The sequence below is a fragment of the Ranitomeya imitator genome, chromosome 3 (genome assembly GCF_032444005.1).
Source record: "Ranitomeya imitator isolate aRanImi1 chromosome 3, aRanImi1.pri, whole genome shotgun sequence".
NCBI lineage: Eukaryota > Metazoa > Chordata > Amphibia > Anura > Dendrobatidae > Ranitomeya > Ranitomeya imitator.
This window is the reverse complement of record NC_091284.1, coordinates 777,652,197-777,669,366: the sequence shown is the minus strand read 5'-3', so window position 1 is coordinate 777,669,366 and position 17,170 is coordinate 777,652,197. Positions and strand designations below refer to the sequence as shown.

General features: G+C 43.2%; 1 protein-coding gene across 2 annotated transcripts in view; it reads left to right on the top strand.

The window, feature by feature from the left end:
• The window catches only part of ZDHHC20 (zinc finger DHHC-type palmitoyltransferase 20), a 72,853-nt gene that overhangs the window by 15,364 nt on the left and 40,319 nt on the right, over positions 1-17,170 (top strand). For both annotated transcript variants that reach the window (XM_069759110.1, XM_069759111.1), the window contains exon 2: positions 13,222-13,248. In XM_069759110.1, the coding sequence (XP_069615211.1) occupies positions 13,222-13,248 (27 nt within the window). The remainder of the gene's footprint in view (positions 1-13,221; positions 13,249-17,170) is intronic.

The window sequence follows — 17,170 nt, the reverse complement described above, 5'->3', positions numbered from 1 at the left end:
GCGCTTGATTGGAGCCAATTTCATCCTACAACAGGACAATGACCCAAAGCACACCTCCAAATTATGCAAGAACTATTTAGGGAAGAAGCAGGCTGGTATTCTATCTGTAATGGAGTGGCCAGCGCAGTGACCAGATCTCAACCCCATTGAGCTGTTGTGGGAGCAGCTTGACCTTATGGTGCAAAAAGTGCCCATCAAGCCAAACCAACTTGTGGGAGGGCTTCTGGAAGCATGGGGGGGACATTTCTCCAGATTGTAGCAGTTAATTTGCTGAGTTAATGTCAAAGGTCTGCAATGCTGGAATTGCTGCAAAGGGAGCACTCTCTGACGAAAAGCAAAGGAGAAATTTATGATTTCAAATAAATATTTTTTTGAACCTTGTCAATGTCTGGACTAGATTTTCAATTCATTTGGCAACTCATTTGGTTAATAAAAGTATGAGTTTTCATGGAAAACACAAAATTGTCTGGGTGACCCTAAACTTTTGAACGGTTGTGTACATTGTATACATTCTTGGCTCAGACTCTGTGCTTCTCTAAAAGTTCCTATGTATACAAAGCCTAAAAAATGTTAAGAAATCTCATTACACTTCCCTACTGTGACTTCCAATTTCTTGCTATACTCACATGCTCTGTTCTTGGCTAGAAATAGAGAAAGTCCAACCTTCGGGATGCCTGATTATCAGCACTGAATGCACAAGGGCACTCGGGCAAGCCCCACTGGGGTTCCCCCACTAATCAAGCACTGATAGTTTATTGTAAGCTCAGACTAGACCTTTAGAAGAGTTGTCTCATCATGAAACCCTTGATAAATTACACCGGTCCAGCGATCAGCTGATTGCATTGGTTCCTCTAAATTATATGGCTGGAGGAACACCTTTCCACTAGCGCTCATGTAAGTGAATGATACTCTGTTAGTGACTCTTGGCTCTGAATAAAAGATGTAGGGGCCATGGTGGAGATCCCACCCTATGGCGTCCATTCAAACACATAAGGATCTTTCTAGTGGCTGATGTGCAGCGAGTTTGCGGATATCCTCCTTAAAGGATCACACCCATATAATATGCTCTGTTCTTATCATTAGATGTGCAATCTGTTTGATACATGGAGAATAATTACAAACTTTAGCAAAAGGTATCATTAAAACTTCTGCACAAATGTGACATCGAACATTGACTTTGGGAAAATCAAATGTCGACCTTGGGAAATCTCATGCAATTCATATGGGTGGGTGGCCCACATTTCTGGTTTGGCGTGCCTTCTGAAAGCCTGATGTACGGGTGTGACAGCAGGGGACATGTTTGTGGAGGGAGGGTTCTGTAGGGGCTTGTTTAATGGGACGCCAGGAAATTGGTGTGAAAAGCCGACTCTGCCTTGCTAGAAAGCCTCTGGGAAGTGCGAAGTGTGAAAGACCACAAACTCTAAATTACAAGCGGTTCCCCAGTGAAAATTAAAAGATTAAAGAACTGTTCTCGCAATAATTGAACGTGAGACAGAAAATATGAAGGAAAGTTTGAAATTTCATAGAAGATATAATGGCTGAAATATCATCAAAACTGGATATTCATTTTATTCCCAGGACTGTGATCAGCGGAGCGGGGCACCGGCTCAATTATATGTTTATTCTATATACAGTACGTCAGTCCTGGGGTAAATCGTAGAAAACAGGACAAGACCATGAGTGATGTGTGCTATATTATGGGGCATTGTGGCGGTACATGTCTATGGGAATTATTGTATCAGTAATCTACAGAACGCTACCAAGTAAATAAAGCCATTTTCTGGGCACAATGTGGCCACACTATATTATAGGATACAATGATAAAAATATGTTGGCGTTACGTAATGGTATGTTTGACCTACGCTTCTCTACGGGATCAGCAGCAGGGGTGTGAAAGTCGCTAGTGGGTGTATGGAGCGGTTTCACGGGGGTGAGCCTGCACCATTCCGGCAGATAATGGCCGTGTGCCTCAGCCTGGACCTGCTGCTAACAGGTTAACTGTTAACCTGTTAAATGCCGCTGACAAACTCTGACATTGGCATTAACAGCGCACCGTCATTCTATGCGCCCACCGGCGCTTCCGTGATGCGATCGAGGGGTGCCAATTTGTTATATGACAGCTGAGGGGGTCTGTTGAAGACCTCCACACCTGTCATCACACAGCTCCTTTCAGATGATTACAGGTTCAAGTCCCCTAAGGAAAACCAGTAAATACAGAACAAAAATAAAATAAAATAAAAAAATATTCAAATCATCCATCTTTTCCCCCATTAAAAATAAAGAGGATAATAAAAAAAACACGCATGCAGAAAAGTCCCATCTATCAAAATATGAAAGTTAATTAACCCGATCAGTAAACACATTTTAAATAGAAAACCATTCAAAACGCCAAAATCGCGGAGTATTTTGTAATATCGGTCCCAAAATTTATAAATCTAAAAATGTTATCAGAATTGTTTTTTTTTTTTTTTCTTGTATTGTTCTTTTACAATTTCACCGCACTTGGATTAATTTTTCTCTTTTCCCAGTACACTATGGGGTAAAACAAATGGTGTCACATGACCACGGGTCGCCGATTGTTTGGTGTGACAGTCTGGGGTCTGCAGAAGAGACCCCTGTGGTTATCCTAGCTGGATAGCTATGAGTGCCGCCCAGCGGTTGGTGCTCGTAGCAAGTAATTTAAGCTACACATCAGGGCTTCAACCCTCCTCTATGTACCACAAGTGATCAGATCATTGCAGCTTCTAGTCTCCCATTATGACTATTGAAGCAATTAAAAAAAAAAAAAAAAAAAAAAGGTTTTAAAATTTATTTAAAAAAAATGAAAATATTAAAGTTTAAATCTCCCCCATTCGTCCTGCGTTCAGAATCGCCTAATCAATATATATATATATATATATATATATATATATATATATATATATATATATATATATATATAAAAAGAATTAATCCGATCTGTAAATGGCGTAATGAGAAAAAAGTCAAAACTAGAGAGTTACACTTTTCTTTGATCGCAGCAACATTGCATTAAAATGCAATAACGGGCGATCAAAAGATCACATACACACCAAAATGGTAGTAAAAAATGTCAGCTCGGCATGCAAAAAAAAATAAGCCCTCACTCCGCCACAGATCCCAAAAAATGGAGACGATATGGGTATCGGAAAATGGCGCAATTTTTTATTTATTTATTTATTTTTTTCACGACTTAAATAAAAAAAAGAACCTAGACATGTTTGGTGTCTATGATCCTGTAATGACCTGGAGGATCATAATGGCAGGTCAGTTTTGGCATTTGGTGAACATGGTAAAGAAAAAATTGTGGAATTGCACTTTTTTTTTTTGGTAATTTCACTGCACTTGGATTTTTTTTCCCTGTTTTCCAGTACACTATATGGTAAAATCAATGGTGTCGATCAAAAGTACAACTCATCCTGCCAAAAAAAAAGCCCGAACATGGCCGTATTGACATAAAAAAAAAAAAATTTTGGCTCTGGGAATAAGGGGAGCAAAAAACAGAAATGGTCTGCGGCGTGAAAGGGGTTAAAAGTACAACTTGTCCCGCTAAAACCAAGCTTCATACATCATTGTGGACAAAGAAGGAATCAAGTTATCGATCTTTAAAGAAGGAAAAAAGGAAAAACAATAACAGAAATTGGCCATTTCGGGAAGGGGTTAAATACCTGATGCTTTTTGGAACTGACCTGCTCAAAAGACCCTGGGGGAAAAAACCAGACCAAAAAGAAAGCAGTTCTATGAATAAGCCTTGATGGGGTGCAAGTGCAGAGAGGGTCACAGCGCAACCGCGGGGGTCATTGTGACGGAGATTAGTTCCCAATCTTTAATGAGTATAAACGAGTGCAGCTTTTGCAGATCAGCAAGAATTCGCTCCTGGGTCATAAGTTGTATGTTTATGATGTCGTCATGATATTCCCTTGGGTAAACGGTCATTACCAGAGGAATCGAAGGATCGAAGTTCCAAAAAAAAGACCATACAATAGTTGACACAAATGTACGTCTTCTGAATGTTGAGTTGTCCATCTTTGGGGCAAAATTATTTTTTTTTTCTTAAGCGCCTGTAAGTAGAACTAAAAAATTGTCTCCGGTGGCTTCCGTCCACCCTCTGTCCTGGTGACGGGTCTCCCCATATACATGCACACAGGGAGAGACCTATCATTCCAGGGCAGGGAGAAGCCTCTGGGGACCCCCTATCCGACCAGTCTCCTGTGTGGCTCGGTCACTGGCGGCTATTAAACTACGTTTTTCTCTGACCTGCCGCAGCTTTCAGAGTCAAAATTAACTAATTAACTGGCGGAGATCAGGGGACCAGTGTGCTGCTCATGGACCGGCCGCTGTCAGGTTCCCTTTAACTAAGAATTCGTCAGTAAGACCACTATGATCGTCTGATGAAAGTTGAATGTGCTTGGAAAGAAAAAGCCTGTAAAAACCAAGTGGGGCAAAATTTTAATGAGACCCATTTGAAATAATTTTTAACCCTCTATAAATAATTGTCCCTAAAAGTTGACAACCCCTTTTTCAGACCTGTATTATCAATTTTGTGTTTGGTTTCACAAGCTTATATTCACGCCACCCATGGGTACTGTGCAATATAAAGCCCATAAACCATAATAGGTCCCTACTGCATCTTCTGTTGGTTTCCGTATGTGAATTTCTCCATTAGACACTAAGGGTATGTGTCCACTGTCCGGAATCCCAGCGCTTTGGACGCAGCTGATACCCCGCTCCGCCCAAAGCAATGCCCCCTTTTGTACGCGCAGTGATTCCGCCTGTGTTCATTGAACACGGGCGGAATCACTGCATCCTATACATAGACTGTGTAATTTATCTTGCAGAGACTGAGCATCTCCGTAAGATAAATAGACATGCTGCTGTCTATAAAGACGCGCCGCATGTCCGGTTACGCAGGTCTGCCGTCTGCATGTTTGCCCACTTAGTGCAAGCCCCTCCACTATGCTATAACATCTGGCTGCTGCGGATTGGACGCTGCGGCTGTATGCAGCATTGAAGCCGCAGCAAATACTGAAGGAATACGCCCTGTGGACACATACCCTTATACGTAGTTTTTCTCCTGGAAGCAATGATTCTGCATTGTAACACCGCACCATATGGGAGCATGGTGGCTCAGTGGTTAGCACTGCAGCCTTGCAGCACTGGAGTCCTGGGTTCAAATCCCTCCAAGGACAACATCTGCAAGGAGTTTGTTCTCTCCGTGTTTGCTGGGTTTCCTCCGGGTTCTCCGGTTTCCTCCCACACTCCAAAAACCATACCAATAGGGAATGTGGATTGTGAGCCCCAATGGGGACAGTGACGATGATGAATGTAAAGCTCTGTGGAATATGATGGCGCTATATAAGCAAAGCACAATAAATAAATGCTGTTGTGTGCATAAAAGGAATCTGTCACCAGGTTTTTGCCATCTAATCTGAGAGTACCATTGTGGAAAGATTTAGACCTTAATTTCAGTGAGGTCACTTGCTGGGCTGCTTTCCTTAGTTTTGATAATCTGTTGCTGATAAAATCATTGATTTATCACTATAGGACTAGTAAACCTGCTGCCGGGTAGTCTTCCATTTTCATGAGCACAGTATAACCCCTCCCCCACCACTGATTGGCAGATTTCTGCCTATGCACAGTGTACACCGAAAGCTGCCAATCCGTGATGTGGGCGGGATTATACAGAGCTCCGCGTTCAGAGAACTGGTGAATCGGCAGCAGAGAAAACAGGGATTTAATCAGAACTGTGTGTGTATATATGTGTATATATATATTTTAGATGGTGGCCCGATTCTAACGCATCGGGTATTCTAGAATATGTCCTCGTAGTATATTGCCCAGTCACGTAGTATATTGCCCAGCCACGTAGTATATTGCCCAGCCACGTAGTATATTGCCCAGCCACGTAGTATATTGCCCAGCCACGTAGTATATTGCCCAGTCACGTAGTATATTGCCCAGCCACGTAGTATAGTGGCCAGCCATGTAGTATATTGCACAGCCACGTAATATACAGCACAGAGCCACATACTATATTGCCCAGCCACATACTATATTGCCCAGCCACGTACTATATTGCCCAGCCACGTACTATATTGCCCAGCCACGTAGTATATTGCCCAGCCACGTACTATATTGCCCAGCCACGTAGTATATTGCCCAGCCACGTAGTATATTGCCCAGCCACGTAGTATATTGCCCAGCTACGTAGTATATTGCCCAGCTACGTAGTATATTGCCCAGCCACGTTGTATATTGCCCAGTCACGTAGTATACAGCACAGAGCCACGTAGTATGTTGCCCAGTCACGTATGTAACAGGTTAAAAAAATTAACATACTCACCATCCGAAGAGCCCGTTGTAGTTCCAGCGCTTGTGTGCGGTCCCAGGATTGGTATGAGTGCAGGACCTTCCATGATGTCGCGGTCACATGACCGTGACGTCATGGAAGGTCCTTCTCCCATAGCATCTTTGGAAGCGGAACCTGCCGCTTGCAGTGCCGAGGAGAGGACGCGGCGGCGGAAGGTGAGAATAAGGTTTTGTTTTTTATTATTATTATTTTTAACATACGCAGAATACGCAGCATCAATAGTAAAAAGTTGAGGACACACAGGGTTAATAGCGGCGGTAACAGAGTGCGTTACCCGCGGCATAACGCCATCCGTTACCGCCGGCATTAATCCTGTGTTCGCGGTGACTGGAGGGGAGTATGCGGGCGACAGGCACTGACTGCGGGGAGTAAGGCGCGGCCATTTTCTTCCGGACTGTGCCCGTTGCTGATTGGTCGCGGCAGCCATGACAGGCAGCTGGCGAGACCAATCAGCGAATGAATAACCGTGACGGAAGACAGACAGATGGAAGTGACCCTTAGACAATTATATAGTGTGTGTGTATGTATATATATATATATATATATATATATATATAATATAGTATAATGAATACAGCGGTTCCCTAATATGAGTCACAATTGTTTTTATATACAATAGTTATTACTGAGGGTCTGATATGAAGGCTTTTGGCTCGTCTTCACATGCCGTGACTGCGTGTTATTACATACGACCTAGAGAAGTCGACTTCTATTAGAAGAGGTACTGAAGCGAGATGTGATGTGTAAGGACGTGTGGCAGGGGCCAAAGCCTGGAGTCAGGCAGCGAAGAACTGAGGCAAGAAGCTGCCAAGGTGCGCAGCGATGCCCGTGTATGTCTGGTGATCTACCGGAGACGTACTGCTTTATATAAGGAGTCCTAGTGCCTGATAATGGAGTGGGGAGCGTGTAGGAGAAATAGTAATGGTGGAAAGTGCTGCACTGCAAGGAAACGCAGGATTTTCTGCCTCCCAGAGATGATTCTAAATGAAAGGCGGTGTTACCAGTGTGAGGACTTTCCCAGTTTATACTTTTCTTAACCTGGAATTGATTACGGTTATTGCTTTACAATAAAACACATGGACATTTGCTATAATCCAGTGCCTGTCGATGTGTCGTGTTGCTTGTTAATCTGTCGATTTTTTTTTTTTTTTTTTTTTTTTTTTTTTTTATTTATTTATTTTTTATGGTTGTTGTCTTCGGAGCGCAGACGAGATCCGCGAGCTGCAGTCTGGGGATATCACAAGAGCTTGTTTGGGAACTACAGACTAGTCTTATAATGACTTGGTCTGTGTGAGAAAGTTCTCCACGTTGTTCCTTCCGTCTGTGAAATCTATTGTTTTTATCTCTGTTATTGTAGTAATGATGGCAGAGGTGGAAATGAAAATGTCCCTCACTAGTGATCGAGCGTGTCCCGTACTTCCTCCATAACTCTATTGGAATTATTACTCATTGGGGAGTTGTTAATGAATAATCTGAACAAGTTCTTCGCTTGTACCTAGAAACCGATGATGCTGACAGTAGGTGTCTCTGCTGGAGCTTCTTTACTGGTGGTCTTCAGGAGAAATTTTATGTGTTCATGATGATGTTCCACCAGCAATTCCACCGCTCCTCCATGACTTGGGCATGGCTGCCCCTACCAAGTGCTGAACAAGAGTAGCACTTAATGTTTTGTTTTTTATAACCCAGGGTAAGAAGATGATGTAGCGAGAATTGCAAAGAATATGGATTTCAAAAAAATATATATGGGGGGTCTCACCGTCTCATATCAACAATGAGTGACCCCCAACTTCCGCCCGCCTTTTGAGGTGGCCGCCACATTCAGGCAGAGAATTGGTGCACACGTGGCATCAGGTGCTCAGCTTTTCCTACCTTGATGTGCCAGCCATTTTCGGCATGGTTATGAGGCCCATACCTGTCAGACAATATTGAGGAGGATTTATGGCACATCCATCTCCACCTACTTCATTAAGAGTAGTAACATGAGACCTGGGTTGTTGTTGTTTTTTAAGTCTTTGGGACCCAAGTTATCAAAGTTCCTATGGAGGTCATTGATGTCTTTCTTTGGAGTATCCCTTTAAAATTTGTTAGTGGGGAGGGGTTGAAGTATACAGAAACTTCAATGATGTAATTGTTTTCGGATGATTTGGACGTGGTCTGATCGTAAAACGTAACATAAAACTACCAAGGTATGAAGCACAGTATGGGGTCATCTGCTGAAAAGGTTTTTTTTCCAAATCATAAGGAACTTATTGATTGCTGGAGGTCTGAGCCCTAGTATCTATGAGTATGGGCGGGACAAGTTATAGTTTCTTCAACATTGTGCAACGCCATTCACTTTTCTATATAAAAAAAAACACATGGGTTAAAATAGTGAGCAAAAAAAACAGAGCGTGAGTACCCTTGTGTCCAAAAATGTCCGATCTATCAAAACATCGCCCTGTTCTCCGGATTCCTTCTGATGGTGAAGACACCAGGGCCACGTACCTTGCCTTAGCTCATGAATCTGCCCTCAGTCTGTACCCTTCCCCACCAAGGGAAGAGGGGAGTAGTAGTATACCGTAATACACCAACCAGACTAACAAGGTAATACGAGCAAGGATAAAGTAAAATACCAATCATACAAATATACAGTGGTATGGTGCTAAACCAAAGTAGTAGAGGAATTATCACACACCCAAAACCTAGCAACAGTCACAGATAAATCCACCAAAAGCCTTCTCAAATAACAACCAACAACCTCTAGCCATGCAGCATAAGTTAACTCTGACAATAAGTGCTAGCCATGGCCCAGATTATATAGGAGATAGGAGTGGCTAACAGTGCACAGCTGAGCCTTAATGCAGGAAAGCTTCCAGGAGCTCTTAACTGAGCAGATTAACCCTTGCACTGCTAAAAGAAACTTGCACCGTTTTAATATGAAGGTGAAGTGCTTCTAATCAGTGCAGAAGTAGGAGAAATCAGACGCTGCGGTCTTCTGGCTCTTCTCCGTCGCGGTATATTAAGAAAAAAATGTCTGCTTACTGCGCAAAAAAACAAGCCCTCAGTTCAGTTGACAGAAAAAAATAAAAAAGTTTACAATTTTTTTTCCCCTTTTTAAAAAGAATTTAAAAATTGGACAAGTTTGGTATCGCCCTAAATGAACTGAAGAATCATGTTTCCGGGATATTGTTACCACTAAATGGACGCCTTAAAAACAAAACCCAAAAATAATGGCGGAATTGCAGGGGGTGGCGGTTCACAATCTCACTGCATTTTGATTTTTTGTTTCCTGTATTCCACTAAAATGAATGATGTAATTCAAAGCTCCAACTTAGGCTGCAAAAACAGGATTTAATATTGCAATGTGGATGGAAAAATAAAAATGGTGCAACTGTTGAAACAAAAGGAAAGAAAAAACTAAGCGCAAACAACAAAAAATTCTCGGGTACTTTAAAGGGAGTCTGTGAACAGATTTTTTTTTTCCACCTAATCTCAGAGCAGCAGACCCAGATTCCAGCAATGTGTCACTTACTGGGCTGCTTGCAGTAGTTTTGATGAAAAAACGCTCATCTATCAGCAGATTATGACTACAAGACTAGTAAACCTGCTGCCATGTAATCGTTCATATTAATGAGCTCTGTATATCCCCACCCACGCCACTGTTTGCCAGTTTTCTGTGTACACTGTGCATAGGCAGAAAGCTGCCAATCAGTGGTGTGGGCGAGGTTATACTGCGCCTAAGCATCCAGAGAACTGGTAAATCTGCAGCAGATAAAACAGGGAATTTATCAAAACTATGGAAAGGAGCCCAGTAAGTGACATCTCTGGAATCAGGATCTCTGCCCCTACGTCATTCTGCTCTCAGATGGAAGGGGGGGGCAAAAACCTGGTGACAGATTCCCTTTAAGAGGTTAAAATCAGTGGAAGTTCATGTCACGCTTAGATGCTCTTGGTCTTTTGGAGCCTGGGATGCTTTGAAGCCGATATTCTCTCTGGATAATATATGAGGGTCCTAAAAATATACGGTACATTCCTGATCAGAAAATGTGTTTTTTTTTAAATACTTTCAGTCCCCTAACTATGAAATGTCCTGTTCTTCTGTGAAAAATGGAAAAACATCAGAATTGATTTTTTTTTTCCCTGTAACACAAATACCTTTAAAAAGAAATGAGTTTTTGTTCCCAGACCTCATTACTCAGGGTGAGAAATTGGTTTACAGATTTGCCTTGGGAGATACAATGATGATGCTAGAATTAATTTCCCCTCGCTGTAGTCCTTTATTCCGCACATTCCCACAGGTCCAGGCCCGCTCGGTGCGGTGCTGCTCCGTATGGTGGGATACACCCTAGGTGTTCTGTCTGGAATCTCAGGAATGGCTTCTATGGCCCGCAGGCCCCATGCATTTGGGATGAGGAAGCTGACAGACTGCTCAGTAACTTCCCTTACGTCATCTGTTTGCGTGACTTGACCAATAACCCCAGCTAATCACTGAGTTTGTATGTAGGGAGGAGGCCAGTGCCACCATCGTCAGCTGACTTGTTCCCCTGTTGTTCTCATTTTCAAGGTGCGACTTGTCGGACAGGAATTAACCATTATACTTCTGGATTCCATATTCTGTGCAAAGTTGAGCACCTCTGACAAACAATGTTGTATAATCGCGGTCATCCTAGTACGCCTTTATTTTATTGCCTATGTTGGGGGACTAAAGCGGCACACGTTGGCTTTTACTGCGGCTCCACTGAAATTCAGCGGTGGAGCTTTTGGTTTTAACCTCACCCCTGAGCCAAGATCCCCTGACTATTATATAGCAGGCCGTAATGGGGGCCTTTAGAAATGTTTTCTATACCAGGCAACCCTTTTAAGGAAGCAATTAAAGGGTTTCTCCAGGAATAGAAAAAAAAAATTAAAATGTCATTAGAAATAGATCTCTAATTACATTTAATTAGCAATTTGCACTTGTTTTGAGGGATCAAATCGCTATTAAGAGTTGAGCGAATCGATTCGCAGGATCCAGGCCAGCAACCAGATCCGTGCTCCATCATGGCCACCGGACGGGAGCCCCGCAAACGTTTACCAGTCAGCATTCGAGTGTCTGCTTTTGAACATCCAAAATGCGTGTTGGGCCAGGCTGGATAATCAGCCAGGGATGGCGGCAGTTAGGCGGTTTGCAAGGCTTCTGCTCTGCGGCCATGGAATGCTGACCTGACCGCTGGGCCGGCTCCTGCTGATCGATTCACTCATCTGATTTCTAAAAAAAAAAAAAAAGAAAACTTTAAACATTAGTTTAATGCAACTGAAATGGTGTGTTCACTAGTGATAGGCCTGAGGCATCGCTGCACGACAGAGATCAAGAGAGAATTATGCAGTGTTGGGTTTTCCCACATTTCACAATTCTCCACAAGTTTATTGGTAAATGCCCGATTACTGAAGGAATAGAGCGAAGCGTCCAGAGCCCAACAATTCTCCTACCCGGACACATGGTCCCGAGCCCAACAATCCTCCTACCCGGACACATGGTCCCGAGCCCAACAATCCTACCCGGACACATGGTCCTGAGCCCAATAATCCTCCTACCCGAGCACATGGTCCCGAGCCCAACAATCCTTCTACCCGGACACATGGTCCCGAGCCCAACAATCCTCCTACCCGGACACATGGTCCCGAGCCCAACAATCCTACCCGGACACATGGTCCCGAGCCCAATAATCCTCCTACCCGAGCACATGGTCCCGAGCCCAACAATCCTTCTACCCGGACACATGGTCCCGAGCCCAACAATCCTTCTACCCGGACACATGGTCCCGAGCCCAACAATCCTCCTACCCGGACACATGGTCCCGAGCCCAACAATCCTTCTACCCGGACACATGGTCCCGAGCCCAACAATCCTTCTACCCGGACACATGGTCCCGAGCCCAACAATCCTTCTACCCGGACACATGGTCCCGAGCCCAACAATCCTCCTACCCGGACACATGGTCCCGAGCCCAACAATCCTCCTACCCGGACACATGGTCCCGAGCCCAACAATCCTTCTACCCGGACACATGGTCCCGAGCCCAACAATCCTTCTACCCGGACACATGGTCCCGAGCCCAACAATCCTTCTACCCGGACACATGGTCCCGAGCCCAACAATCCTCCTACCCGGACACATGGTCCCGATCCCAAGAATCCTTCTACCCGGACACATGGTCCCGAGCCCAACAATCCTCCTACCTGGACACATGGTCCCGAGCCCAACAATCCTCCTACCTGGACACATGGTCCCGAGCCCAACAATCCTCCTACCCGGACGCATGGTCCCGAGCCCAACAATCCTCCTACCCGGACACATGGTCCCGAGCCCAACAATCCTCCTACCCGGACACATGGTCCCGAGCCCAACAATCCTCCTACCCGGACACATGGTCCCGAGCCCAACAATCCTCCTACACAGATACATGGTCCCGAGACCAACAATCCTCCTACCCGGACGCATGGTCCCGAGCCCAATAATCCTCCTACTCGGACAACTAGCGTCTGCTGTATTTTGAATGGAGCAGTAATCAAGCGCAATTCTGCTCCATGGAGAACCTATAAGTGTGAGGTAAATCCCTGCGTACAGCCTTCGGCTATTTCTATCAGCCCCATAGACTGTAATGGCTGCGGTTTCTGCTGTTCACACTCCTCTGTACTACGGCCATGTCTTGAAGAGACTTTACAACGATGTTTTGTTGATAGGTGGGGTTTCCATCATTGAGCCCCAGTGATTAGACATTCATCACCCATATTGTGGTAAATGTCTATTGTTGGAAACCCTCCTTTTAAGCTCAAGGAAAATTGCTGTAATTATTATTTTGCTTTTTTTGCAGATACAATACAATCAAACACTGAAAAAGGTAAATTTACTTTCCAGTATCTGCATTTTAGTAACGTCGTGTTTTATATGCGCGTGTGTATGTACATATGTGTGAGTGTGTGTGTGCATATGTGTGTATGTGTATATACAGTGGGGCAAAAAAGTATTTAGTCAGTCAGCAATAGTGCAAGTTTCACCACTTAAAAAGATGAGAGGCGTCTGTAATTTACATCATAGGTAGACCTCAACTATGGGAGACAAACTGAGGAAAAAAAAATCCAGAAAATCACATTGTCTGTTTTTTAACATTTTATTTGCATATTATGGTGGAAAATAAGCATTTGGTCAGAAACAAAATTTCATCTCAATACTTTGTAATATATCCTTTGTTGGCAATGACAGAGGTCAAACGTTTTCTGTAAGTCTTCACAAGGTTGCCACACACTGTTGTTGGTATGTTGGCCCATTCCTCCATGCAGATCTCCTCTAGAGCAGTGATGTTTTTGGCTTTTCGCTTGGCAACACGGACTTTCAACTCCCTCCAAAGGTTTTCTATAGGGTTGAGATCTGGAGACTGGCTAGGCCACTCCAGGACCTTGAAATGCTTCTTACGAAGCCACTCCTTCGTTGCCCTGGCGGTGTGCTTTGGATCATTGTCATGTTGAAAGACCCAGCCACGTTTCATCTTCAATGCCCTTGCTGATGGAAGGAGGTTTGCACTCAAAATCTCACGATACATGGCCCCATTCATTCTTTCATGTACCCGGATCAGTCGTCCTGGCCCCTTTGCAGAGAAACAGCCCCAAAGCATGATGTTTCCACCACCATGCTTTACAGTAGGTATGGTGTTTGATGGATGCAACTCAGTATTCTTTTTCCTCCAAACACGACAAGTTGTGTTTCTACCAAACAGTTCCAGTTTGGTTTCATCAGACCATAGGACATTCTCCCAAAACTCCTCTGGATCATCCAAATGCTCTCTAGCAAACTTCAGACGGGCCCGGACATGTACTGGCTTAAGCAGTGGGACACGTCTGGCACTGCAGGATCTGAGTCCATGGTGGCGTAGTGTGTTACTTATGGTAGGCCTTGTTACATTGGTCCCAGCTCTCTGCAGTTCATTCACTAGGTCCCCCCGCGTGGTTCTGGGATTTTTGCTCACCGTTCTTGTGATCATTCTGACCCCACGGGGTGGGATTTTGCGTGGAGCCCCAGATCAAGGGAGATTATCAGTGGTCTTGTATGTCTTCCATTTTCTAATTATTGCTCCCACTGTTGATTTCTTCACTCCAAGCTGGTTGGCTATTGCAGATTCAGTCTTCCCAGCCTGGTGCAGGGCTACAATTTTGTTTCTGGTGTCCTTTGACAGCTCTTTGGTCTTCACCATAGTGGAGTTTGGAGTCAGACTGTTTGAGGGTGTGCACAGGTGTCTGTTTATACTGATAACAAGTTTAAACAAGTGCCATTACTACAGGTAATGAGTGGAGGAAAGAGGAGACTCTTAAAGAAGAAGTTACAGGTCTGTGAGAGCCAGAAATCTTGATTGGTTGTTTCTGACCAAATACTTATTTTCCACCATAATTTGCAAAAAAAATGATAAAAAAACAGACAATGTGATTTTCTGGATTTTTTTTTCTCAGTTTGTCTCCCATAGTTGAGGTCTACCTATGATGTAAATTACAGACGCCTCTCATCTTTTTAAGTGGTGGAACTTGTACTATTGCTGACTGACTAAATACTTTTTTGCCCCACTGTATGTATATATATATATATATATATATATATATATATATATATATATATATATATATATATATATATATATATATATATATATATATATAGTCATATATGTGTCTATTTCTGTTAATGTTGATGATTATGGCTTACAGTCAATGAAAACCCAAAAGTCATTATCTCAGTAAATTACTTTATAACAAGCGTGAAAAAATGATTTTAACATCTGAAATGTTGGCCTACTGAAATGTATGTTCAGTAAATGCACTCAATACTTGGTCGGGCTCCTTATTACTGCATCAATGCGGTGTGGCATGGAGGAGATCAGCCTGTGGCACTGCTGAGGTGTTATGGAAGCCCAGGTTGCTTTAATAGCAGCCTTCAGCTCATCTGCATTGTTGGGTCTGGTGTCTCTCATCTTCCTCTTCACAATACGCCATAGATTCTCTATGGGGTTAAGGTCAGACAAGTTTTCTGGTCAAGCACAGTGATACTGTTGTTTGTAAACCAGGTATTGGTACTTTTGGCAGTGTGGACAGGTGCCAAGTCCTGCTGGAGAATTACATTTCCATCTCCAAAAAGCTTATCAGCAGAGGGAAGAGTGCTTAGCGTGCTCTAATCATCAACATTAACAGAAATAAACACTTGAAATAGATCACTCTGTTTGTAATGACTCTATATTGTTTGTTATAAAGGTGTCTATGAACTAATTATTTTGCACAGATGAATATATTTTTCTCTGCTTTCGAGACTCCGTCTTGCTGTTATGTAATAAGAGCCTGGTGTGCCGCTCATGTGACAGCTGACGGCGGCTCGTTACAGGTCACAGCTCTGGTAACTGTACTGTAACGAGCCCTATACCTGTGCGATCGTCAGATGTCCAAAACAGATTTTTTTTTTTATACACTGCCTGTAAAAAATAAATAATAAAAGATTCCTATTATGTTATTTCGGAGTTTGAGTTGATGCAAAAAAAAATCACCTAAGAAAAGAAAAATAGCTTTTTATTGTAGAATGAGTATTATTTGCTCAGATGTTAAATCCAATTAAAGAAAGACTTGTCATTAATGATGGACAGAAGAGCAGCTCTGCCTCGTTTAACTTGTTTTCACTAGACAACCCCTAGATCACCGATCTCCAGAACTGCAAACTTTTATCGCAGTCATAATCTGGAGCTGCGGGTCGGAAACCCAACCGCCACTCTTTTCATTCTCTATGGATCTTCTAACAAAAATAAAAACAAGCGCAGGAATAAAAGTTCCCCATTCTGCTGATCAGGGCGGGTCCCAGCAGTCAGATCCCCACCAATCAATAAGTTATCACTAATCAATGTGCAGAGTTCATAGACTGTTATCATAGAATGGTAGAGTTGGAAGGGACCTCCAGGGTCATTGGTCCAACCCTCTGCTCAATGCAGGATTAGTAAACCATCTCAGACAGACGTCTGTCCAGCCTCTGATTGACGACTTCCATTGAAGGAGAACTCGCCACGTTTCATGGCAGCCTGTTCCACTCATTAATCACCCTCACTGTCAAGAAGTTTTTTTCTCTATATCTAATTTTCACCGGACAATCCCATTAATCTCCCCTTTTCCTAACTGGCTAGAGTCCGAGTCCTGAACCTTAAAAATAGAACCATTAAGCTGGAAATTATCCACTATGTTCGCTGAAGAATTTCTACAAGACTCCAGGAACATGTAGAAAATCCTGCAGACTGAAACACAATGGGGGCAAAATTATCTCATGTGTTGCTTTTATTAATACTTTCTAGGTTTAATGCTCCTTTGTCGCTGCTTGAAGATTACTATCCCAAAGTATCTACCACAGAGCTCAACAGACTAATTATATATTTTCCTGGGGAGAATATTATTATTATTATTATTATTATTATTATTATTATTATTTATTGTTATAGCGCCATTTATTCCATGATGCTTTACATGTGAGGAGGGGTATACATAATAAAAACAAGTACAATAATCTTAAACAATACAAGCCATAACTGGTACAGGAGGAGAGAGGACCCTGCCCGCGAAGGCTCACAATCTACAAGGGATGGGTGAGAATACAGTAGGTGAGGGTAGAGCTGGTTATGCAGTGGTTTGCTCGATCGGTGGTTACTGCAGGTTGTAGGCTTGTCGGAAGAGGTGGGTCTTCAGGTTCTTTTTGAAGGTTTCGATGGTAGGTGAGAGTCTGATGTGTTGTGGTAGAGGGTTCCAGAGTAG